The sequence below is a fragment of the Dipodomys spectabilis genome, unplaced genomic scaffold (genome assembly GCF_019054845.1).
Source record: "Dipodomys spectabilis isolate Male_0828 unplaced genomic scaffold, ASM1905484v1 ptg000576l, whole genome shotgun sequence".
In the NCBI taxonomy this organism is placed as follows: Eukaryota; Metazoa; Chordata; class Mammalia; order Rodentia; family Heteromyidae; genus Dipodomys; species Dipodomys spectabilis.
In genome coordinates, this window is record NW_024871253.1 from 422323 (window position 1) to 447388 (window position 25066).

Sequence of the window (25066 nt, forward strand, 5' to 3'; positions counted from 1 at the left end):
TTGAAGCCAGCCTAAGGGAAGCCCAATCCATGAGGCTCTTAATTCCAATTAAACATAAAAAACACAGAAGTGAGCTGAGCATTGGTGGCTCATGCCTGTAAATCCTACTCAGGAGGCTGAGATCTGAGATCCTGCCAGTCTGGGCAGTAAAGGCCATGAGACTCTGATCTCCAATTAACTATCAGAAAACCAGAAGTGGTGCTGTGGCTCAAAGTTATAAAGCGGTAGGCTTGAGCAGAAAAGCTCAAGGATAGCATCCAGACCCCTGACTTCAAGCCCAATAACAGCAATGGCTCAAAAGGTAGATGACAACCTTGAGTGAAAAAACCAATTAATTGGGCTGGGAATGTGGCTTAGTGGTAGAGTGCTTGCCTAGCATGCATGAAGCCGTGGGTTCAATTTCTCAGTACCATATAAACAGAAAAAGCCAGAAGTGGCGCTATGGCTCAAGTGGTAGAGCGCTAGCCTTAAGCTGAAGAGCTGAGGGACAGCGCGCAGGCCCAGAGTTCAGGACCCAAGACCAGACCCCCCCCCAAAAAAAAAAAAAAAAAAGAAAAGAAAAAGCCAATTGAGAGTGTGAAGCCCTGAGTTCAAGCTCCAGTGCTCTCTCACACACATACAACACAGAAACAAACAAACAAAAAACCCAACAACATTGTGTGTGTGGGGGGGGTACATATGTCATCCCAACTACTCAGGAGGCTAAGATCTGAGTGGTAGAGTGTCAGTCATAAGCATAAAAGCCCAGTGAAACTGAATGTTGATAGCTCATGCCTACAATCTTTGCTACTGAAGAGGTTGAGATCTGAGGGTGGCGGCCCAGCAAGAAACTGGTACTAACACTGGCACACACACACACACACACACACACACACACACACACCACACACACACACACACACACACACACACACACCACCTAGAAGGCAAGGAAGCAAATGCATAACCCAGATAAATAGTCTACCACTTTTTTTGTGTGTGTGCGTTCAGGGGGAGGGGGTATGGTGCTTGAATTCAGTGCCTGGGCACTTCCCTGAGCTTACCACTTTGAGACACAGTCAAACTTACGGTTTTCTGGTAGTTAATTGGCAGGAAGAGTTTCATGGACTTTCCTGCCCAGGCTGGCTGAGCTGTGATTCTCAGACCTCAGCCTCCTGAGTAGCTAGGATTACAGGACTCATGAGCCACCAGTGCCCAGCATTTTGTTTTGTTTCTTCTGACAAAGTCTTATATGTCCCAGTCTGGCTTCAGATTTGAGGTCCTCCTATCTCAGCCTCCAGTGTTGGTATTATAAGCATGTACCACTATACCTTACCCCAACAATACTTGTTTGTATATGTGTGTGTGTGTGTGTGTGTGTGTACTGGAAATTGAATTTAGGACTTTGTACTTTACCACTTACGTCATACCCTCAGTCAATTTTGCTTTAATTTGTTCTTTTGTTTTTGTTGTTTAGAAGGGGACTTGAACTCTTATCATACACTTTCCCTAATTGGCTGATACTGTACCACCTGAGTCACACACCCCCCCCCCTCTTGCTTTTTTCAGATCTCTTTCTGTTTTAAGCCCCAGATGGTTGATCCTCCTATTTTCTACTCCAGAGTAGTTGGGATATATAACTTTACCACCATTCTTTGTTTTTGCTTGACATAGGAGTTTGCTAACTTTCTACCAGCCTGGAATGGCATTTATTCTATTTCTGGGTCTCAAGTAGCTGTGATTACAGGATTGAAACACCACATCTGGCCTCCCAATAGTCTTCTCTATATAAAAGAAACCAATAACCCACTGCATTTCTACTTTATCTTTCCATAAAACCTGTTGCTAACATATTTTGTCTTTTTTTGTTTTTTGGTGGTGAGGCCTCAATTCTGGGCCTGGCCACTGCCCCTCAGCTCTTCAGCTCAAGCCAAGCACACCACCACTTGAGCCACAGCGGCACTTTCGGTTTTCTGAGTGGTTTATTGGAGATTAAAGTCTCACGGATGGAGAAAGGGGGGGGGGGTAAAAAAATAAATAAAGTCTCACGGACTTTTCCTGCCCTGGCTGCCTTTGAACCGAGATCCTCAGATCTCAGCCTCCTGAGTAGCTAGAATTACAGGCGTGAGCCACTGGCGCCCGGCTGAGCAGGGGTTTCTATGTCTTGGTCACTTCACATACCTAGAACCTGAAGCAGTGCCTGGCACATGGTTGGATGAATTGTTTACTCCACTGCTTAATGGGCTGTGGGTTAAGAGTCTGGTAGACTGGATTAGGAAGAGCAAAAGTTTTCATAAATGATCCACACATTTTCATTAAAAAGCTGGGCGCCGGTGGCTCACGCCTGTAATCCTAACTACTCAGGAGGCTGAGATCTGAGGATCGTGGTTCAAAGCCAGCATGGGCAGGAAAGTCCGTGAGACACTAATCTCCAATTAACCACCAGAAAGCCGGAAGTGGTGCTGTGGTTCAAGTGGTAGAGCGCTCACCTTGAGCTGAAGAGCTGAGGGACAGCTCCTACGACCGGAAAAAAAAAATTCCCATTCAGTTCAACAAACACGGTTCAGAAGACAACGAAAGAGCGACAGACGTAACTCAGGAGGTTTTGCAAGGGTAAGGTCCCAAGTTCCAACCCTAGTGTAAACAGATAAAGCCGCACCGGCGCTGGTGGCTCGCGCTGGTCATCCTAGCTACTCAGAGGCTCCGCTCCGAGAATCGCGGTTCGAAACCAGCTGGGGTAGTAAAGTCCACGAGGATTCTTTACCTCCTGGTGTAAAAAAGCTCAGGGGCAGAGCACAGGCCCTGAATTCAAGCCCCAGGACCAGCACAGACAGGAACAGATAAAGCAGACAAGAGAGATAAGCAGTACAAAACTCTTCACGTGATCCCAGCAAAGGAAGACGCTCGCTCACAACCGGGATCCCAAACGCGGCGAACGGGGGAAAAAAAAGCGCGCGCCGTGATGACGTCACGCGGCGGTGCTGCCGTCGGCCCTCGCGCCTGGCCTGCGCGCGCTCCGTGGGTGGGGCTTCGGCGCATCATGGCGGCCTGTAGGCCTCCAGCTCCTGGCTCCGTGAGTGCTGTTCTCCGGCCCTTGTCCCTTTTTTTTTTTTCCTGGTCTCAGATTTTCTTTTCATGTTCCTTTCACTTCGTGTCTCTGGCTTCTGGGTCGCGGCCGGGGTTTGGGAAGGGGCCTGGGAGGCGGTTCGCCCTTACCTCGCTTACTGTTTTTTTCCCTGCCCTTACTCCTGAGGCTCCCATGGCGCGCCTTTAAGTCCGTCTCCACGGTTTGATTAGGATTCCGCTAGTGAGACACCAGGAACAGGTTAACGACGAGGCTGTGTTTTCCTGGAGGAACAGCTTGGGTAGGCAAGACCACGGGACTGTCTGATGAACCACCAGCAAGTACTACAGCACTTGCTACTGATGTTCAAGGCCCTGAATTTGATCCCCACCACCATCGACTAAAATACTAACAAGCTGGGCATCAGTGGTTTGCACCTGTAATCCTAGTTACTCAGGAGACTTACCAGACTGAGACTCGCGGTTCAAAGCCATCTCAGACAGGCAAGTCAATGAGACTCTCCATTTCCAGTTAACCACTAACCACACCGAAAAGGGACTGTGGCTCAAGAGGTAGTGTGCTGCCTTGAGAAAAACGAACTAAAAAACAGGCTGGAAATGTAGCCTAATGGTAGAGTGCTTGCCTACCATGCATGAAGCCCTGGGTTCAATTCCTCAGTGTCACATAAACAGAAAAAGCCGGAAGTGGTGCTGTGGTTCATGTGATAGAGTGTTTTGGCCTTGAGCAAAAGTAGTCCAGGGACAGTGTCCAGGTCCTGAGTTCAAGCCCCAGGACTGGCCAAAAACAAACAAAATACCACCACCACAAAAACCAAACAAAACATTGAATTCTCTTTTAACTACTTTGAATTACTTTGGTATTACTTTTAGAAATAGTGGTATTCAGTGTGCCAAGTAATGGATAGGACAACAGAGTAGGAACCTAAAAGGATGGAAAGAAGAAAAGTATGAATATGAGCTTTAATAATATTGGTGGGACAACTGTGGATGATAATCTGATCTAGTGTCCAAAATTCTGACCTTGAATGAGAGTTTCTGGCAGAGGTGCAGTGAGGGTTATATACAGTGGGAATAGGACAACTTGGTCTAACTATGTATGTACAATCTATATGGTCCCTGTATTCCTTAGGAGCTCCACATTTTAACTAAAAGAACAGGGAACAAATCTAGTGGATTACATCTTGTATACGAATAGTTTATGAAAACTCACGCATATTCCTAAAAGAAAATGATTAAAAATTATACTCTGCCTATGTCTTTTTTTAAAATATATTTTCCACCAATAGGCACTCTTAAATTATAGGGTAATAATATGTACTACTGGGTTTTGTGTGTGTGTGTGTGTGTGTGTGTGTTTGCTTGTTTGTTTGTTTGTTTTTTGTTGGTCATGGGGCCTGAACTCTGGGCCTGCTTGTTGTCCCTCAGCTTTTCAGCTCAAGGCTAACACTATAGCATTTGAGCCACAGTGCCACTTCCGGCTTTTTTTTTCTGTTTATGTGGTGCTGAGGAATCAAACCCAGGGCCTCATGCATGCAAGGCAAGCACTCTACCACTGAGCCACCTTCCCAGCCCCTGTACTACTCTGTGTGTGTGTGTGTGTGTGTGTGTGTGTGTGTGTGTGTGTGTGTCCGTGTGTGTGTCCCCTTTTGATTTTTCACTCAATGCTGATGCTGTTCCAATTGAACTACAGCTGTACCTGACTTTTTTTTTTTCTTTTGGTAATTAATTGATGATGAGAGTCTCATGGACTTTTCTGCCTAGGCTGGCTTCTAACCCTGGTCCTCAGATCTCAGCCTCCTGAGAGTAGATAGGATTGCAGGTATGAACCACCAACACACATCTAGTAAGTACTATTCTTTATAAATAATTTAAAGGAGAGAGCGCGAGAGAGTGTATATGTTTATCACTAGAGGTAAAACCTAGGACTATACACATGATAGACAAGTACTCTACCACTTCAGCTATGCTCCCAGCTCTTTTGTTTTTATTTTGTTTGTGAGACAGGATCTTACTACTTTTTTGCTTGGGCTTGCCTTGAATTCACAATCCTCCCCCCTGTGGAATAGCTGGGATTACAGATTTGTACCACCATACCCAGATAATTTAAAATAATTTTGAAAGGATGAGTTTTCCCATTCAAACTTTTCAGCTTGCTGGCTTTATATATTTGTTTAGGGGAAGGTTACTCCATGTAACCCAGGCAAACCTTGAACTCATGATGCTCCTGCTTCAGCCTCCCAGTGCTGGGTTTATAGAAATGGACCACTACACTAGGCTTTAACTCGCCCACCTTAGAGCCAAACTCCATGTATGGTGGGATAGCCTTAAACATGGTAATTAGTGTCCTAGTGAGGTATGTGAATAACAGTGTAGCACCTCTCAGATCAGGAACAGTTCTTATTTAACTTTGATCTTGCTGCTTTTCTGACAAACCTGCATTAACCCTTAAAATGCTCAAGTAGATTTGTTGGTAGCCCACTACAGGAGATCTGTTAGTTCTAGCTACTTAGGAAGCTGGAAATGGGAGGATCATGTTTGAGGTGAGCTTAGGCAAAAAAAAAAGTTCACAAGACCCCATCTGAACAGGAAAAAGCTAAGTGTAGTGGTGCATGTCTATCATGTCAGCTATGTCAGGAAGCCTAAATTTGAAGATTGCCATCTGGATTGGTCTGGGTAAAAAGCATGATTTTATCTTAAAAATGACCAGAGTGAAAAGCATTAGAGGCATGACTTAAGAGGAAAAGTTCCTGCCTAGCAAGTTACTCAAACCCCAGTACTGTTGTAAAAACAACAAACAAAAACCACTATGTGTTTAACTCAGATTTTTTTCCCCTCAGAGCTAGGGATCAAACCTAAAGCATAACACAAGCTAAGCAAGTACTCAAGAACATCCCAGCCCTGGACTGACTTTTTTTTTTTTTTTTTGAGGGGGTGGTCATTCGTGGGGCTTGAACTCTGGCCTGGGCACTGGCCCTGAGCTCTTCAACTCAAGGCCAGCACTCTACCACTTGAGCCACAGCACCACTTCCAGTTTTCTGATGGTTTATTGGAGATGAGAGTCTCATGGACTTTCCTGTCTGGGTTGGCTTTGAACCGCGATCCTCAGATCTCAGCCTCCTGAGTAGCTAGGATTACAGGCGTGAGCCACCAGCGCCCGGCTGGACTGACTTTTAAGGTCTTTTCAAGTTCCTCTTTATTATTAAGTAGTTATACAAAAAAGTTACAATTCCATGTCAGGTTATGAATACAGTGCATCTTCATCAATGCCACCCCTTCCATCATTCTCCCGTTTTCCCCTCCCCACCCTACCCTTAAGTTAGGTGATTCAATTTTTACATAATACATAAAGAATATAATGACTGCATTTGCTCACCTTTCCTTCCTCCATTTGTGTGCTTCCTCCTTCCATTACCTTTCCCTCCCATACATATTGCTGCTTCCTGTTACTTCATTAGTTGTTCAGAGTAGTTACAACATTGCTCCCCTAAGTATACCATCCTTTAGTCAATTTGTGTGTGTAAACACTTGATGGTCATTTGCATACCATCTGAATTTTTTTCCTATTTCTTAAAAGATTGCTTGATGGTCAGGATAGTAGTCTTAAAAGATGTTTTAATTAGATCTACTTTTCTCAGGAAGAAGCTTGGCTTAAGGCTGCCCAGACCTTCATCCAAGAGACTCTTTGTCCAGCTGGCCAGCAGCCTAATGTCCAGTTGACTCAGTTGGTACTTGATTGTGTGAAGACAACCTGGTTGTCCCAGGGGAGGAGCCAGGGCTCCACACTGCCCCTCAGCTACAGGTAAGGAGAGGTGGGCTTTGGCCAGGAGGATAAATTTGGTATTAAGGAGGAAGAACCAAGCCGGGCGCTTGGTGGCTCACACCTGTAATCCTAGCTATACAGGAGGCTGAGATTGTGGTTTGAAGTCAGCCTAGTCAGGAAAGTCCATGAGACTCTTATCTCCAATAAACCAGAAACTGGAAGTGGCACTGTGGCTTAAGTGGTAGAGTGCTAGCTTTGAGCTGAAGAGCTGAGTAGCTAGGATAACAGGCTTGAGCCACTGATGCTTGGCAGGAGATGAGTTTATTTGCTTGACTGAAGTGGAATAAGAATGGGAGCAATCCAGGAGGCAAAGGCTCATGCCTGTAATCCTAACTGCTCAGGAGGCTGAGGGCTGAGGATTGCAGTTCAAAGCCAGCCTGGGCAGGAAAGTCTGTGAGACTCTTCTCTCCAATTAGCCACCAGAAAAAACCAGAAGTGGTGCTGGGGCTCAAGTAGAAGAGTGCTGGCCTTGAGCTGAAAAGCTCAGGGACAGTGCCTAAGCCCAGAGTTCAAGCCCCATGACTGGCCAAAAAAAAGGTGGGAGGGGGGGGCACAGTGGCTGGGAATGTGGCTTAGTGGTAGAGTGCTTGCCTAGCATGCATGAAGCCTTGGGTTGGATTCCTCAGTACCACATAAACAGAAAATGCTGGAAGTAGTGTTGTGGCTCAACTGGTCGAGTGCTAGCCTTGAGCAAAAGCAGCTCAGGAACAGTGCCCAGACCCTGGGTTCAAGCCCTAGGACTGGCCAAAAAAAAAAAGAAGGAAGAACCATATCTAGAACAAGGGAAGTAAGAAGAGTAAGTGAAGAACAAGGTGGACTAAACATACCTCCTGCAAATCTTCTCTTCTCCTAAAGTTCTTCTAAGTCAATTGAAGTCAAGTTTCCTAAGTCCTGATCAACCTCTAGACTTAGGCACCATCCTCATTTTATTTTTTCTTTTTTGCTTATGTGGTGCTGAGGAATCGAACCCAGGGCCTCAGGCATGCAAGGCAAGTGCTCTACCACTGAGCCACCTTCCCAGCCCAGCATCCTCATTTTTGTAGGCCCTTGCTCCCACTCCTTTTTTTGGTTGGTCAAAGGGCTTGAACTCTGGGCCTGGGCGCTGTCCTTGAGCTTTTCAGCTCAAGGCTAGCACTCTTCTACTTGAGCCCCAGCATCACTTCTGGTTTTTTCTGGTGGCTAATTGTAGAGAAGAGTCTCACAGACTTCCCTGCCCAGGCTGGCTTTGAACTACAATCTTCAGCCCTCACCCTCCTGAGTAGCTAGGATTACAGCCGTGAGCCACTAGTGCCCAGCTTGCAAGACTCTTATCAACATCCACCAAAAAGCTGGAAATGCAGCTGTGGCTCAAGTGTTAGAGCACTAGCCTTGAGCAAAAAAAGCTCAGTGATAGCACTCAGGCCTTGAGTTCAAGTCCCAGGAACAGCACACACACACAACAAAAACAAAAAAACCCTTGTTTCTTACTCCATGATCCCATTCAATCCTTTTTTGAGCTCTTGGGGATATGTCAGAGTTGAGAGCATCCTCCTAGGTTTGGACTGACTTTGTGAGATGTCTGTTCTCTTTCCAGCTTCGTCTCAGTACAGAACCTCAGGACTCACCAGCGACTCCCGTGCTGCAGCCACCTGTCCTGGAGCAGTAGTGCATACCAGCACTGGGCCCAAGGTGCTGAGCCAAATGGGACCCCACTACACCGGGAGCGGCTGTTACTTTTAGGGACACTAACAGACTTGTCAGGGGACTTGGAACCAGAATGCAGGAATGGAAGCCTCTATGTGAGAGATAACACTGGAATCCTGGACTGTGAGGTGAGCAGTCAATCACCTCAGGCCCCTAACAGGAATGGTGTCTAGGAAGCATGGAGGCTGCTAAGTCTCTGAGGGAACAAATGTAGAAAATATGTAGGTTGGAGTCTGGGGTCCTGATTAACCTGTGTTCTTGGTTTTTTCTAGCTCATAGATCTAGACCTTTCTTGGTTGGGGCATCTCTTCCTGTTCCCCAGTTGGAGTTACCTCCCTCCTGCCAAATGGAGTTCCTCAGGGAGAGGGCACTTGGAGCTCTGGGATGCCCCGGTGCCAGTGTTCCCTTTGACTATTACCCCTGGCCCTCTCACACCTATCCCTGTCCTGTATCCAGAGATGGCATCCTGCCTGCTCAGACACAGGTAATGCTTTCTTTCCAGGGAATCAAGGAACACTAAAACTTGGAAAAAATAGTGTTAAATGGAGAATAATAAAGGAAGTTTGTGTGTGTGTCTGTGTGTGTGTGTATGTGCAGGCCCAAATGGCTCATTTATTTTCTGGTTGTTTGGGAGGTTTTTAGTGGTTGATTGGAGATAAGAATGTCATTGACATCCCTGCACAGGCTGCTTTCAACCCCAATCCTCAGATTTCAGCCTCCTAAATAACTAAGATTATAGGTGATCCAGGTGAGCCAATGGACATCTGATAGGAAGTTTTGTTGTTGTTGTTGTTTGTACATTTTTTATTGTAAAAATGCTGCTCAGAGGGGTTACAGTTACATGAGCAAGGTAATAAGTACATTTCTTATTGAGCATTGTTGCTTCTTCCTTTGTTTTCTCCCTAGCATCCCTTCCCTCTCACCTCCACAACTACCCCCCCTCCAAGGAAGGTTTTTGATAGTTGTATACGGAATGTTTCTTTTTCGTTTTTTCTTTTATTTGGGGTAGGTCATAGAGCCTGAGCTCTGTACCACTTTGAGCCACAGTTCTATTTCCCCCCTTTTTTTTTTTTTGTCGGTCATGGGGCTTGAACTCTGGGCCTGGGCGCTGTCCCTCAGCTCTTCAGCTCAAGGCTAGTGCTCTACCACTTGAGCTACAGCGCCACTTCCGGTGTTCTGGTGGTTTATTGGAGATAGGAGTCTCACGGTCTCTCCTGCCCGGGCTGGCTTTGAACCGCGATCCTCAGATCTCAGCCTCCTGAGTAGCTAGGATTACAGGCGTGAACCACCAGCGCCCGGCTTTCTATTTCCCCTTTTTGAGTGGTTAATTGGAGATAAGAGTCTCATGGACTTTTCTGCCCTGGCTGGCTTCAAACCATGGTCCTCAGATCTCAGCCCCCTAATTAGTTAGGATTATAGGCATGAGCTACTGGTGTTTCAAGTCAAGGAAATAGTAGGGGGCTGCTGAATACTATGTGGTCTTGCCAGTCACTGGTGGCTCATGCCTATAACACTAGCTACTCAGGAGGCTGAGATCTGAGAGTCGCCGTTCGAAGCTAGCCTGGGCAGGAAAGTCTGAGAGACTCTTATTTCCAATAATGTACTCAGAAAAACCAGAAGTGATACTGTGGCTCAAGTGGTAGAGCACTAGCCTTGTGCAAAAGAAGCATTCAAGCCCCAGGACTGGGCAAAAAAAAGCATTTGAAGATTTTTAGAATAGTACTTTTGGACACTTCAAGTACAAGAGAAGACATTTCTAAGGGGGGAAAAACCCCAGAATAAAGACTTCCTTTCCTCTGGCTTCCTTAGAAGCAAGTTCAAAGTTGTGAAGCCAAACCTAGCTGGGAAACTGGTTCAATTGAGTGCTCTGGTGAGAAGTAAAAAGAAAACATATTTCATCCTGTCTCTTGGCGAAACGTCAGCAGCCATCAACCAAACTGTCAGCCGGGTGTCCATCATCGTGCAGGTGAGGTCAAGTGAGAGGCACACAGGTATGGAAAGGGTGTTAGAACTCCTTGGGGGTGGGGGTGGGGGAACAGGGCAGGGGAGGGGAGAGGTGGGCTGCTGAGAAGGTGGCTCAGTGGTAGAGTGCTTACCTTCCATGCATGCAGCCCTGGGTTTGATTCCTCAGCACCACATAAACAGAAAAAGCCAGAAGTGGTGCTGTGGCTCAAGTGGTAGAGCGCTAGTCTTGAGCTGAAGAGCTGAGGGACAGCGCCCAGGCCCAGAGTTCAGGCCCCACAACCAACCAAAAAAAAAAAGTCTCACTCATGAATCTTCCTGCCTGGGCTGGCTTTGAACCTTGATCCTCAGATCTTAGCCTCCTTAGTAGCTAGGATTACAGGCGTGAGCCACCGGCCCCCAGTGGAGGACTGCTTTCTAGAAGCAGTGAGAGAAGATTGAAGGCCATGTTTGTATATTGAAGCAAAAAATAGTCTTTATGTCTATCTATGTAGCACAGTCTGGCCTCAAACTACTAATCCTTCTGCCTCTGCCTCCCAAGTACTGGGCAATGCCACCACATTTGCTCATAAAACTGCGCATTTCTGGTTGCTTCCTCTTTGGATCCTCCTCCTTTTTCCGTTCCTCTTAGTCAGAGCATATAAACTGAAATACCAAACATTTTCAGTGCTGTTATGATGCCAGAAGTGGTACCCAAGTCCATACCTAACTTTACAGGCACACTAAAAATATATAAGATTACTTTCATGTTATGTGTATAAGGTGTGTATGAATTTCATGTTTAGAGTTGATTCTGTCTATAGGACAGCTCATAATATATATGTGAATATTCCAGAGTCTGAAAGAAATCCAAAATCTGAAACATTTCTGATTGCAATTATTTTGGATAAGGAAAACTGAACCTTCAGGGCCCTGTTCAAGTTCTTCACTCACTGGGCATTCTTTTTTTTTCTTTTTCTTTTGCCAGTCCCGAGCCCTGAACTCAGGGCCTGGGCACTCTCCCTGAGCTTTTTGATAAAGGCTAACACTCTACCACTTTGAGCCACAGCACCACTTCCAGCTTTTTCTGTTTATGTGGTGCTGAGGAATCAAACCCAGAGCCTCATGCATGCAAGGCAAGCACTCTACCACTGAGCCACCTTCCTATCTCTTTCTTTCTTTCTTTCTTTCTTTCTTTCTTTCTTTCTTTTTTTTCTTTTGCCAATCCTAGGGCATGAATTTAGGGCTTGGGTACTGCTCAAGGCTAGCATTCTATTTGAGCCACAATCCTATTTCCAGCTTTTTGCTGGCTAATTGGAGATAAGAGTCTTACAGACTTTCCGCCCAAGCTGGCTTAGAACTGTGATCCTCAGACCTCATCCTTCTCAGTAGCTAGGATTACAGACATGAGCCACCAGTATCAGCTTTATTGTACTTCTTTAACATCTGTCCCAATACTAGATACATACTTACCCAATACACATTGATGATATAAATGAATGTGGTTTCTATGTGATGAGGTAGGAGAGGGAAAGTGTTGAAAAGGACATTTTCTCAGCCAGGCGCCAGTGGCTCACACTTATAATCCTAGCTATTCAGGTAGCTGAGATCTGAGGTTCAAAGCCAGTCCAGGCAGGATAGTCCATGAGACTTATCTCTAGTTACCCAACAGAAAACTAGAAGTGGCACTTTGGCTCAAGTGGTAGAGCACTAGCTTTGAGCACAGAGAGGCTCAGGGACAGAGTCCAGGTCCTGAGTCAAGCCCCAAGACTGGAAAAAAAAAAAATTAATTGGCAAACAGAAGAAGATGAGAAGAGAAGACTTGTGAAGAGCAGGCCATTAAGGGTGAATTGTTGAATATATATTATATATGAGGAAAGGGTCTCTGACAGGAGCCACTATGGGGAGAGTTTCATGTACCATGTTGCCTTCCTCTATACAACCAGATCCCTGCCCAACTGGTATGGTACCAAGTCCTTCGGCCTGGTGAGGCCTATGTGCTGACAGGACTTCGGGCATCCAAGATCCGTGGTCACTGTTACTATATTTGGACAACCAGTCCTTCCTCTCATCTGATGCTGCTGAAACCAGAAAACGTACAGACGCTGGAGCTGGAAGGACCCTTCCCAGAGGCTGACCTCAATCCATGTCCCATGCGCAGCAAATCCCCAGACAAGAAGGAACATAAAGGTCTTGTTCGGGAATCCAAAATCTTACATTATGCGGTGAGCACAAGAAAGCAATCTAAAGCTCATGAGTGTCCAATGAGGAAGGCGATGATGGCTAACTCAATCTCTGGTCAATTTTCAGGGAACAGTCACTGGTGTGTTGAATGAAGCAGCTGGTCTCTATGAGCTGGATGGGCAGTTAGTACTCTGCCTTGCATACCAGCAGTTCCACGGCCTCAGGCGGGTGATGCGACCAGGGGTTCATTTGGAGGTAGGTGAGAGATTATAGCTTCTCTTACCTTCACAGACTGGTTTTATTTTGAAGCTAGGTGGGACTCTAGCAAATATACACAAATAATAAATGTGTGGTAGAGGGAGTGCTTTAGAATGGTTTAGAAAGATTAGGAGTATGGCTCAAGTAGTAGAGAGCTGGCCTAGCAATGAGTTCAAACCCCATTACTATTTAAACCAAAAAACAGGGGCTGGGAAGGTGGCTCTGTGTTAGAATGCTTGCCTTGCATGCATGAGTTCGATTCCTCAGTGCCATTTAAACAGAAAAGGCCGAAGTGGCGCTGTGACTCAACTAGTAGAGTGCTAGCCTTAAGCTGAAGAGCTGAGGGACAGTGCCCAGGCCCAGAGTTCAGGCCCCCCATGACCAACAACAACAAAAATTCAGTCCTGGGGCTTGAACTTGGCCTGAGCTTCTTTTGCTCAAGGCTAGCACTGTACTACTTGAACCACAAGCCCACTTCCAACTTTTTTTCTGTTTATGTGGTACTGAGGAATCCAACTCAGGGCTTCATGCATGCTAGACAAGCGCCCTACCACTAAGCCACATTCTCAGCCCACCCCAGAATAATTTGAACAAGAGCCTAGTCTTGGGCCCTATGGGCAGAGGTGAAGCCCAGAGCAGTAACTTTACAGCTTCCTGACTGGGTGAGGGGAGGGATGGTGAACATACAGGCATAGGACCAGGAATGATCCCAGGCAGCCTGTTAACAAGTCTAAGCCGTATCCAGAAACCACCAAGTCCTAGAAAGACAGATGGCTTCACGGGACATGATGGATGACTCACGGGGTACAGGCTCTTTTTGGGGGAGGGGAAGGATGGGCATACAGTACTAGCTAGGGCTTAAACTCAAGGCTGGGTGCTCTCCCTTAGGCTTTTTTGCTCAAGACTGGTGCTCTAGCACTTGAACACTAGGTTCTGTCTTTTTGCTGGTTTATTGGAGATAAGAGTCTCACACATTTTTCTGCTCAGGCTGGCTTTGAACTCTGATCCTTAGATCTCATCCTTCTGAGTAACTAGTATATAGGTATGAGCCACTGACACTGGACTAAAGGTACAGGTCCTGGTGGAAAGTGAGGCATGGTCTGAAAAAACATAGCCAGTGTAGAGGAACTTGTGTTTCTTTCTCCTGGAACCTAATCAGTGGCAACTCTAGCTACCTGTGTGTGAGTCACTGAGTTGAGCTTTCACTGCTGCTTTTCTGCCTTCCTCAGCTCCAGGATGTTCACCTTCTCCAGTCAGTGGGTGGAGGCACAACCAGGCCAGTGCTAGCTCCCTGCCTCCGTGGTACTGTTCTGCTCCGGGGCTTTTCTCGCCAGAAGCCTGAGACTCAGTCATCCCTCCAAGTTCACGGGGCCTCCTTATATACACAGCTGGTGTGGGAAAATCATTTAGGACTTCCCCTTTATCTGTGGACTACCAAGACGCTGGAGGAACTGGCCTGCAAGTGAGGAGGGATATGGGTGTGGAGTGGGGACGGGATGGGAATCTGGAAGGGACTACATCTTCGGAGGAAGTCACTGTGCTCTCTCCCCTGACCAAGGCTGTGTCCCCACATGCTGAGGCACCACCAGTTCCTGCAACGTTCTTCTCCTGGGAACCCCAGCCTGGGACTGCAGCTCCTGGAGCCCTCCCTCCAGCTTCCTCCGCCAGGTAGCCACGTTCGGAATGGACACAGTGAGATTCTGGAAGAGCCTCATGACTGCCCCCTCCAGGAAGTATGAAGATGTGGGAAAAGTGGGTAGCAGAGTTAATGCCTGGAGGTCACCTGGGCACAGGAAGCACAGTGATTCTGCTTCTCTCTTCTGCCTGACAGTATGCTCGGCTGCAGACTCCCTGCTCTTTCCCCACTCTGGCCACCCTCAGAGAGGAAGCAGAGCGCAGGGCTTGGGCCTCCTTTGATCCAAAGGCACTTGTGCCCCTGCGGGATGCTGCCTACCTACCCAGCTGCCAACTCAACCGCTGCCTGGCCTGGTCTTGGCTCAGTCTGCGCCCCTGTACCTTTGACCCTGCCCAGGTAAGGGGTTCCAGAAGCCCAGGGGACTTTGTCTTTTCAACATTTTCGTTGCCTCTTCCTTAGTCTACATCACTCATTTTAGTTCTTTGGCTTTAATTTTTTGTTTTTGTTTTTGGGTTTTATTTTTTGTTTTTTGTTGGCCACTCCTGGGGCTTGAACTCAGGGCCTAGGCACTGTCCCTGAGCTTCTTTTGCTCAAGGCTACCACTCTACCTCATTTTCTGTGTCTGTTGTACTGAGGAATTGAACCTAGGGCTTCATGCATGCTAGGCAAGCACTCTGCCACTAAGCCACATTCCCAGCCCTTATTTTAGTTTTTAATCATTTTTACTATGCTATTCTTCAAACTAGACTGCCTGAACTATGCTTGCCTCACGCACGTACACACCAGTTCATCCTTCTGAAGTAGCTTTTCTAGCTTGGGCTGGAAGTGTGGTTCAAGTAGCAGAGTGCCTGTCTACAAGCTTAAAGCCTTGATACCTGATACCCTAATACCACCAAAATAGTAACTTGAAGTAACAAAAAGTAATTTGAAGCTAGGTGCTGGTGGCTTGCACCTATAATCTTAGCTACTCAGGAGGCTGAGATCTAAGGATCATGGTTCAAAGTCTGTGATACTCATATCTCTACTAAACTACTAAAAAAGCCAGAAGTCGAGCTATGGCTCAAGTGGTAGAGTGCTAGCCTTGAGGAAAAACAGCTCACGACAGCACCCAGGCCCCGTGTTCAAGCCTAACTGGCTTGTGTGCAAGCACACATGCATACACACACACACAAACACGCACAAAGTAACTTGGAATAGAAGATTGTTGTTTAAATCCTTTTCAAAATTGGAGATAAGAGTCTTGTAGATTTTCCTGCCAGGTTGGCTTCAAACCACGATCCTCAGATCTCAGCTTCCTGAGTATCTAGGATTACAGCCTGAGCCACTGGTGCCTGGCTCAAGTTAGTTAGTTTGTTTCTTCCTTTCTTTCTTTTCTTTCTTTCTTTTTTTTTGGGTCCGGTCGTGGGGCCTGAACTCCGGGCCTGGGCACTGTCCCTCAGCTCTTCAGCTCAAGGCTAGCGTTCTGCCACTTGAGCCACAGCGCCACTTCCAGCTTTTTTCTTTTTGCTTATGTGGTGCTGAGGAATCGAACCCAGGGCCGCAAGCACGCAAGGCAAGCACTCTACCACTGAGCCACCTTCCCAGCCCCTAGCCCCCAATTTTTGCACATACCTTTTGCTTATTTACACAGAAACTCTGTAGCTCAGGCTGGCCTCAAACTTTGCAATTCTCCCATCTCTGCATCCTGAGTGCTAGGATTACGGGCATGTATTAACATGTCCAACTGTATACTTTATTTCTTGCTATTGAACATGTGAATACTTGTATATTTTTTTTTCATCTCTCTTCAACTGGAGTATAAGTTTACAGATCTTTTTTTGTTCACTTTGGACTACTAATACTTAATTCCTGTACAAGCACATAATAAATGGTCAATGGTTGTTTAATAAATATTTTTTTTTTTTTTTTTTTTTTTGTCGGTCGTGGGGCTTGAACTCTGGGCCTGGGCGCTGTCCCTCAGTTCTTCAACTCAAGGCGAGGACTCTACCACTTGAGCTACAGCACCACTTCCGGTTTTCTGGTGGTTTATTGGAGATAGGAGTCTCACAGTCTCTCCTGCCCGGGCTGGCTTTGAACCGCGATCCTCAGATCTCAGCCTCCTGAGTAGCTAGGATTACATGCGTGAGCCACCAGCGCCCGGCTGTTTAATAAATATTTGACACTTATCTTTCCTCTAGGTTTTACTTGGCGTTCTGGTGGCTTCATCTCGTAAAGGTTGTCTGCACCTTCGGGACCGAAGTGGTTCTCTGCCCTGTCTGCTCCTGGCCAAGCATTCTCAACCTGTCACTGACCCACAGCTTATAGGTATAGAGTTCAGAGATCTTTCTACTGATAGTAGTGGTAGGGTGCAGGTCCTCAAAGTTCAGAGGGATAGGAGGAAGCATCTGCTGGGGTTTGCTATTCTTTTTTCTTTTTTTCTTTTTGATGCTGGGCCTGGGGCTTGAACTCAGGACCTACATGCTGTTTTCCCTGAGCTTTTTTTGCTCAAGGCTACCACTCTACCATTTGAGCCACAGCTCCACTTTTGGCTTTTTAGTAGTTAATTGAGTCTCACAGACTTTCCTGCCTGGGTTTGTTACAGAACTACAATCTTCAGGACTCAGCCTCCTGATCAGCTAGGATTATAGGTGTGAGCCACCAGCACACAACTGGTTTGCTATTCTTGTGACTTTAAGGAGAAATTTTGGAGATTAGTATGATAGGGAGAAGGAGCCAGCAGATCCCTAGCCAGAATTACTTCTATTCTCATTTCCTTTGCCATGGCTCCTAACATGCACACCAGGACTACAACTTCTGTTTCTTATATTTGTATCTTTCTTTTTCTTTTTCTTTCTTTCTTTTTTTTTTTTTGTCGGTTGTGGGGCTTGAACTCTGGGCCTGGGTGCTGTCCCTCAGCTCTTCAGCTCAAGGCTGGCGCTCTACCACTTGAGGCACAGCACCACTTCCAGTTTTCTGAGTGGTTTATTGAAGATAAGAGTCTCACAGACTTTCCTACCTGGGCTGGCTTTGAACCGCAATCCTCAGATCTCAGCCTCCTGAGTAGCTAGGATTACAGGCGTAAGCCACTGGCACCCGACTTTACATTTGTAATTTCTAAGAACAGTATTCTTATTTGACTTACTGGGATTTGTAGAGGGAAATCCTATTGAAGACAATTTGTCAGATTTAAGAACAGGCTGGGTGCTGGTGGCTCATGCCTATAATCCTTTGCTACTCCTGGCTGAGGTCTGAGTTCAAAGCCAGCGCAAGCAAGAACATCTGTGAGACTCTTATCTCACGTTAACAACCAAAAATTCAGAAGTGGAGCAAAGCTTAAGTGGCAGAGCACTAAGATTGAGTGAAAAGACTAAGAGACAGTGCAGAAGTCCTGATTACCAGCACACATGCACACAGGAAAAAGGACCTACGAGCCAGTGCTTCAGGGATTTGTTGAAAAGTACAATGGAGGCCTTTCAACATAGGAGGCCAGGGCAAGACTGCATGTGCATGGGGATGGTCAGGAGGACCTTTCACTCCCAGCTCTGGCCTGGGATGGGTAATGAGTTCTATAAGATGTCTGTCTCACCTTCCATCACACAGTTCTTTTTTTCTTGCCATGATAGATAAAGAATTTTCTTCCTCTAGGCTGTCTGGTGCGGGCAGAGAGGTTCCAGCTGATCATAGAGAGGGGTGTCAGGAGCAACTTCCCTTCCTGGAAGGAACTGGATATGGCAGGCTTCATCCAGAACCAGCAGGCCAGGTAGGCTCCTTGGGGTACTGGCTGTCTTCTTGAATCTGAGGGGACGGAAAGGCCTTACGGAGGTGGGGAAATACAAGGCCCCAGGTCACATGGTGCCTGCATCCCTAAGAGATTTGTTCTTGTTTCTCTCAACAGAGTCTATGTCCAGCTCTTTCTGGATGATGCCCTGATCCTGCCTGTGCCCAGACCCACTGTTCATTCACCTACTCCCTCAGCACCTCCTCACAAAGAGCCCCTTTGCCCAGAGGGATCCCACATAAGGCAGAGCCGGCTATTCCTGCTGTCCCACAAGGAAGCCCTCATGAAGCGGAATTTTTGTGTCCCACAAGAAACCAGTTCAGAGGTGCCCAAACCCACCCTCAGTTTCCATGTGTCAGGAAGCTGGCTGGGGGGCACTCAGAGGAACGAGGGCAATCGATGGGGCCCCCCTGATGCTCTGAGAGATGAGAACAAGGAACAGAAGGTAAACTAGAACTCTAGGAACCTTGGACCCGGACCTCCCATGCCTAGAGCTCTCGGCTAGGACCCAGCACCCTACTGTCCTTCCTCACAGATTCTTCTCATCTTCCTCGGCTCTTCAGTCCGCTGGTTTGAATTCTTACACCCGGGGCAAGTATACCGACTCGTAGCTCCTAGTGCCTCTGTGAGTGCCCTCCCTCAGCCTGCCCTTCCCCACAAAGCTGTGTTTGGGTTGGAGTTGGAGGGGGCATGCCAGTGCTGACTTCCCTGAGAGATTTATATGAGCTAGAAGCCTGTGTGGAGAGCCCTTCCTTCTCTGAGCTCCAGGAAAATGAAGTTTTGTGAGCCTCTCTCTGGCCCAGGTACACTCTGAAGCAGAGATCCCATTTCTGACCAGACACCAGCATTTGAAGCAGAGAGCTCATCCTGCATGTCTCAGCGTCCTCTGGAGTTGGCTGGTTGCGTGTCCTGCCTCACTGTACAAGATGAGTGGACTCTAGAGCTTGAGAGCTCCCAGAACATGTTGCTGCCTGAGTCCTCGCTGACCGACCTGTTCAGTGACAAGTAAATGTCCTCTAGCTCCTCTGATTAATTTGGTCATGCTCTCTTCCCCTGTTCTGCCAGGTTTGGTGAACAGTCTCTGCTACAGTATGTTTCTTTAATGTGATTTTGCTGGTGTAGGAATGAGGTCAGTGCAAGAGGGAAGTTGTGTTGTGTGCTGAGTTCTCCTAGCACATTGCCACTGGAAATGGTCACAGCAGGCATTCTCACAATTAAGGAGAAGCGTTAGTAAAAGGGAAGTAGAGAAGCATAAGAACACATAAGATAGGGGCTGGGAAGGTGGCTCAGTGGTAGAGCGCTTGCCTTGCATGCACAGGCCCTGGGTTCCATTCCTCAGCGCCACATAAGAAAAGAAAAAAGCCAGAAGTGGCACTGTGGCTCAAGTGGTAGAGCGCTAGCCTTGAGCTGAAGAGCTGAGGGACAGCGCCCAGGCCCAGAGTTCAGGCCCCACGACCGGACCCAAAAAACAAAAACATAAGATATAGCTGGCTGATGGCTGTGGGAACAATAATATTCCTCATGTAAGCTTTTTGGGGTGATTGCAAATACAAATTTTAAAAGATGTAGAGATGTTTACTCCATAAAACAGTACTATTGAATTGTCTGTAATTTTATGAAATGGATCTTTATTACAAAGGAAGTGGGTTTTTTGTTTTTTGTTTTTGTTTTTTTGTGGGTCATGGGGCTTGAACTCAGCTTGGGGGCTATCTCTTCGCTCTTCAGCTGAAGGTGAGCACTCTACTACTTGAGCCACAGCACCACTTCCAGTTTTCTGAGATAAGAGTCTCATGGACTTTCCTGCCAGGCTGGCTTTGGTTTTTTTTTTTTTTTGGGTCCGGTTGTGGGGCCTGAATTCTGGGCCTGGGCGCTGTCCCTCAGCTCTTCAGCTCAAGGCTAGCACTCTACCACTTGAGCCACAGCACCACTTCCGGCTTTTTTCTTTTTGCTTATGTGGTGCTGAGGAATTGAACCCAGGGCCTCAGGCATGCAAGGCAAGCGCTCTACCACTGAGCCACCTTCCCAGCCCTGGCTTTGAACTGTGATCCTCAGATCTCAGCCTCTTGAGTAGCTAGGATTACAGGCATGAGCCACCAGTGACCCCACCAGAAAGAAAGTATTTTTTTTGGCCAGGCACCATGGCTGATGCTTGTAATCCTAGGTGCTCTGGAGGCTAAGATTTGAGGATTATGGTTCAAAGCCAGCCTGGACAGAAAAGTCCCAGTGAGAGTCTTATCTCCAATTAGCCACTCAAAAACCAGAAGTAGTGCTGTGGTTCAAGTGGTAGAGTGCTAGCCTTGAGCAAAAAGAGGCTCAGGGATAGCACCCAGGCCCTGAATTCAAGACCCACAACCAACAACAAAAACAAAAGTGTTTTCAAGAACCTATGGTGGGTTTTTGGGTTTTTATTTTGTTTTGTTTTCTCAGTCATGGGGCTTGAAGTCTGGGCCTGGGTACTGTCCCTGAACTCTTTAGCTCAAGGCGAGCACTCTACCACTTGAGGCACAGCACCACTTCCAGTTTTCTGATGGTTAATTGGAGATAAGTCTCATGGACTTACTTGCCTGGGCTGGCTTTGAACAGTGATCCTAGATCTCAGCCTCTTGAGTAGCTAAGATTACACGTGTGAACCAGTGGCACCCATGGTAAGAATCTGTTTTGAGGGTACCTGAGTGCCAAGACAGGAGGCTGCAAGAGATGGAGCAACTGTGGCTCTTAGTACAAGTACAGATATGCAAGCCTCTGGTGGGCCTCTGCTTCTACACTGTTGTAGACTTCTACATCATATAATACCATTTTCTTTTTCTTTTTCTTTTCTTTTGGTGCCAGTCCTGAGGCTCTTTTTTTGCTCAAGACCAGCTCTCTACCACTTAAGCCACAGCTCCACCTCCAGCAAACTTTCCTGCCAGTGGCTTCAAACCAGGATCCTTAGATCCCAACCTCCTGAGTAGCTAGTCATGAGCCACCAGCACCTGGCTAACACCTTGTTATTTTTAACAAGGAGTTTCTAGATTTTCTAGGATTTTATATGTGATATTCTAGCAGACAGACACTGTGGCTTCCTTTTTGACCTTTGAGCTGACCCTCTCCATTTTATACACTGTGTTCTTAATGTATTTTTCTTACCTTTCAGGTTCATCAATACCTTGGTGTCTTTCTCAGCTGAGATTCTGTCACGGACACTCTGTGAATCACCTCTGGCTCCCGTCTGGATGACGTGTGGTAATGACCCCTTATTCAGGGGGGAAGGTATGACACTGAATGAATGATAGGATCTTGTGGTCTTGGTGGATCCCACTAGCTGCCCTCCCCTCCATCTGTAGGGAACAAAGAGGCCATAAGAAGGTGTGTGAAGTTAACGGTAGCTTTACAGACTGCTGACTGTGAATTTCCCCCTCGCCTGGACATATATATTGAAGACCCACACTTGCCTGCCCCGCTAGGACTCCTTCCAGGAGCCCAAGTCCACTTTAGCCAGCTGGAAAAAAGGGTTTCCAGGTGAAGACCTACCCTGTGTCGGCTATACTGCTGTTCCTTAGTGATGGCTTCTTTTGAACACTCACCCCCACTCTGCTGAGAGAGCACCCTTCTCTGCTGTTACGTTTGACATGTCAGTCTGCCATTTGTGCCTTCTACCCTCCTGAGGTGTGGCAAACCAGTCCTCCTCTCCTCATTCTACCCTTTGCTTTGCTAAAGCCAGACCCAGTATGGCACTGGGGCTGGAGGAGTTAGCCACGCCTGTCAGTCATGACTTCCAAGTGTCAGCTCCTACTCCAATCTGACTGCTTTTCCTTCCTCATCTCTATTCCACTTGCAGATCCAACAATGTTTACTGTTGCGTCCGATCATCCACCTATATTCAGGTCCTGAGTTTTCCATCAGAAGCCACAATCAGGTCAGTGTATATGACCTAGTCCCTACACTACGCAGCCTTACACCCATATCCCTGCCATGTCCCTGACTGGAAATTTGCCATTAACTACAGTCTTCTGTGATCCCACTGAGAGTCTGCATTTCCTCTGGCCCAAATAAAAACTACTAGCTTGGCACTAGTGGCTCATGCCTAACTACTCAAAGGGCTGAAGATTGTGCTTTGAAGCCAGCCTGGACAGGACAGTCCATGAGATTTTTCCAATTAACTACCAAAAAGTCAGAAGTGGGGCTGTGGATCAAGTGGTAGACTGTTAGTCTTGAGCAAAAAAACTCAGGACCAGTGCCCAGGCCCTGAGTAGCCCCAGGACTACCACCCAAGAATAAAAGACTGAGAATGTGGCTTAGTGGTAGAGTCCTTGCCTAGCATGCATGAAGCCCTGGGTTCGATTCCTCAGTACCACATAAACAGAAAAAGCAGGAAGTAGCGTTAAGGTTCAAGTGGTAGAATGCTAGCCTTGAGCACAAGAAGCTCAGGGACAGTGCTCAGACCCTGAGTTCAAGCCAAGAAGGTGGGGGGAACCTTTCTGGATAATATGACATGAATTATAGGCTAGCACTTTTGTTTTTTGTTTTTTTTTTTGCTAGTCCTAGACTTGAACTGGGGCGCTGTCCCTCAACTCTTCAGCTCAAGGCTAGCGCTCTACCACTTGAGCCACAGCACCACTTCCTGCTTTTTTTCTTTTTGCTTATGTGGTGCTGAGGAATTGAACCCAGGGCCTCAGGCACGCAAGGCAAGCACTCTACCACTGAGCCACCTTCCCAGCCCCGCAAATACCTCTTTCTTGATTTATGTCCCGGTGTTCAAGCCTGAAAAATAACTGATGACTGTTGGAGACAGAAAAGTAGAACAGAGGCAAGGGAAAGGCCATGAGACTTCCAAGAGAGTTAGGATTCACTGCTGTTCTCATTTCAGACCTGCTGGTTCTCTTATACTCACCCTGCTTTCGGGATCCCTGTGCCTATGCTTGTTTTTTTGAGACTAAACTATTAATTCCAGGATGACTTTTAACTCAAGATCCTCCTGACTTGGTCTCCTAAGAGTTAAGAATTACCACGTTTGCATCTTGATCCATCTCTCTTTCTTTTTCCTTAGTGCTCCCCTACCCCACATCTATCTGGCTGAACTTCTGTGGGGTGGCCCAGCCCCATTCCAAGCCATTGCTTCTTGCCATGTGGTTTTTATCATCAGCCTTCAGCTCCTGTGGGTGTGTGCTCATTGTACCAGTGTCTGCCTCCAGGTATTGTTCACCAGATGTAGCATGTCCAACAGATATCATGGGACCCAAAGGACTTCTCTAAGCACTCTTTCCATCCTAGGGAAGGTGCAGTGGGCAAGACGTTGCCTGCCCCACACAGGCATCTGTCAGCCAGGCCAGTATCAGGTAGGTTACCCATTGTTGAACGTCTAAATCTGTCTGTATTGACATAATTCCTGGCTCATGGAAATGTCTTTATATTTTATGAACGAATGTAAAGTGAGCTAAAGACTGAAAATCATGGGGAGGGAGGAGGCTTGCCTGTTGACTCCAGAAGATTGGCTGCTTGAATTTGCTGTGGGAGTTTTCCCTCCTTCTTCTTTCTGCTAGGCTCCTGGTAGAGGATGGGACTGCTGAAGCCATAGTGACCTGCAGGAATCATCATGTGGCAGAAGCACTGGGGCTGGGTCCTAGTGAGTGGACCTCCCTCCTAGAGTCTGTCCGAGAGCCAGGGAGAGTGGCTTTGCAATTTACAGGCCCAGGAGCGCAACTGGAGGTGAGATGTGCCTGGGAGGCTGGGGCTCACACTCCCAGGTCCCTGTGGCTTTGGCTGAAGGCTGGGAGATAGGTTCAAATAAACACCGAGTTTCCCTTTCTAGTCTTCAGCCTCCATCCATGAGCCCTTGACCCTCTTCCTCCGGACACTTTGCACCAGCCCCTCCGTCCTCCGCTCCATTGTGCTTTCATTTGAGCTTGAGAAGAAACCCTCTAATATCACTCCACTAGGTAAATGTAGTGCAGGTAGATGGGCCCCAGGGAGGGAGAGGGATGAGGGATTAGTAGGGAAATTGCTGCAGTTGAGAAGAGTGGATGAGGACTAAAAACCATGAATGGTTCGTCTGGGTGTCTTTTGTTGTTGTTTTTCTTTTCATTTTAGAATCTTCCCGGCTACAGCGGTTCCAATGTGGAGAGCTCCCACTCCTGACTCGGGTGAATCCCAGGCTCCAACTAGTCTGCCTTTCTATCCAGGAGCCAGAGCACCCCAGTTTTCTGGGGACCTTCACTTCTTCCTGAACTTCAAATGGCCTCAAAGTGCTTCCTGCCTTACTGAAAATCTTGTGGCCTGGATTCTGGCTCTTTCTCCCATGTTGTGGCCTCTTGTTTCTTTACAATGGAGCCCAGATCCGTGGATTCACAAAATGCTATCTCACCGTAGTTTTTAATTATGGTGCCAGCCTGACTTGGGGACGTAGTTGTTTCTACATTTTTTCCTCTGGTTGGGGGGTCAAGGTACCTGCACTCACAGATGACCCTGTACACCTGGATTTTGCCTTGTGGCAAGAGTTAGAACAACGAAAGACTTGTCTCTTGTGAGGGTGCTGGTGCCAGGCCCTTTGGCCTACAATAGAGCTCTTCTGGCATATTTATCATCTGTGCTCATCTCTGATCAATGCCTCCCTGGTAGCTAACCTGTCATTCATAATTTCAGCCCTTCCCTTGTTTACTCCAACTGCAAGAGCTGGTCCTGCAGAGAAATGGTACCACACTCAGACCTTACAGGGAGCAAATGAAGGAGTGGGAACAGGATAGAGAAC

At 47.1% G+C, this 25066-nt stretch overlaps 1 protein-coding gene across 1 annotated transcript; it reads left to right on the forward strand.

Annotated features, from left to right (window-relative positions):
• The first annotated feature begins 3009 nt into the window (after window positions 1–3009).
• Window positions 3010–24918, forward strand: Ctc1 (CST telomere replication complex component 1). The gene is made up of 23 exons (XM_042670868.1): window positions 3010–3052; window positions 6699–6862; window positions 8457–8694; window positions 8839–9050; window positions 10376–10532; window positions 12454–12732; window positions 12818–12946; window positions 14179–14411; window positions 14508–14682; window positions 14781–14981; window positions 16763–16889; window positions 18210–18324; window positions 18460–18787; window positions 18878–18967; window positions 19181–19347; window positions 21476–21564; window positions 21666–21840; window positions 22160–22237; window positions 23369–23513; window positions 23593–23657; window positions 23862–24027; window positions 24131–24257; window positions 24409–24918. The coding sequence occupies exons 1-23, from the start codon at window positions 3020–3022 to the stop codon at window positions 24543–24545; spliced, it is 3630 nt and encodes a 1209-aa protein (XP_042526802.1). The 5' UTR covers window positions 3010–3019; the 3' UTR covers window positions 24546–24918.
• The last annotated feature ends 148 nt before the right edge of the window (window positions 24919–25066 follow it).

What these genes read in the sequence shown, in the direction of transcription:
- Ctc1 (XM_042670868.1), top strand. Translation starts at nt 3,020, where the DNA reads ATGGCGGCCTGTAGGCCTCCAGCTCCTGGCTCC. An exon ending in CTGGAAAAAAGGGTTTCCAG is followed by an intron (nt 21,841 to 22,159) that starts GTGAAGACCTAC and finishes TTCCACTTGCAG; the next exon opens with ATCCAACAATGTTTACTGTT. An exon ending in GTCAGCCAGGCCAGTATCAG is followed by an intron (nt 23,658 to 23,861) that starts GTAGGTTACCCA and finishes TCTTTCTGCTAG; the next exon opens with GCTCCTGGTAGAGGATGGGA.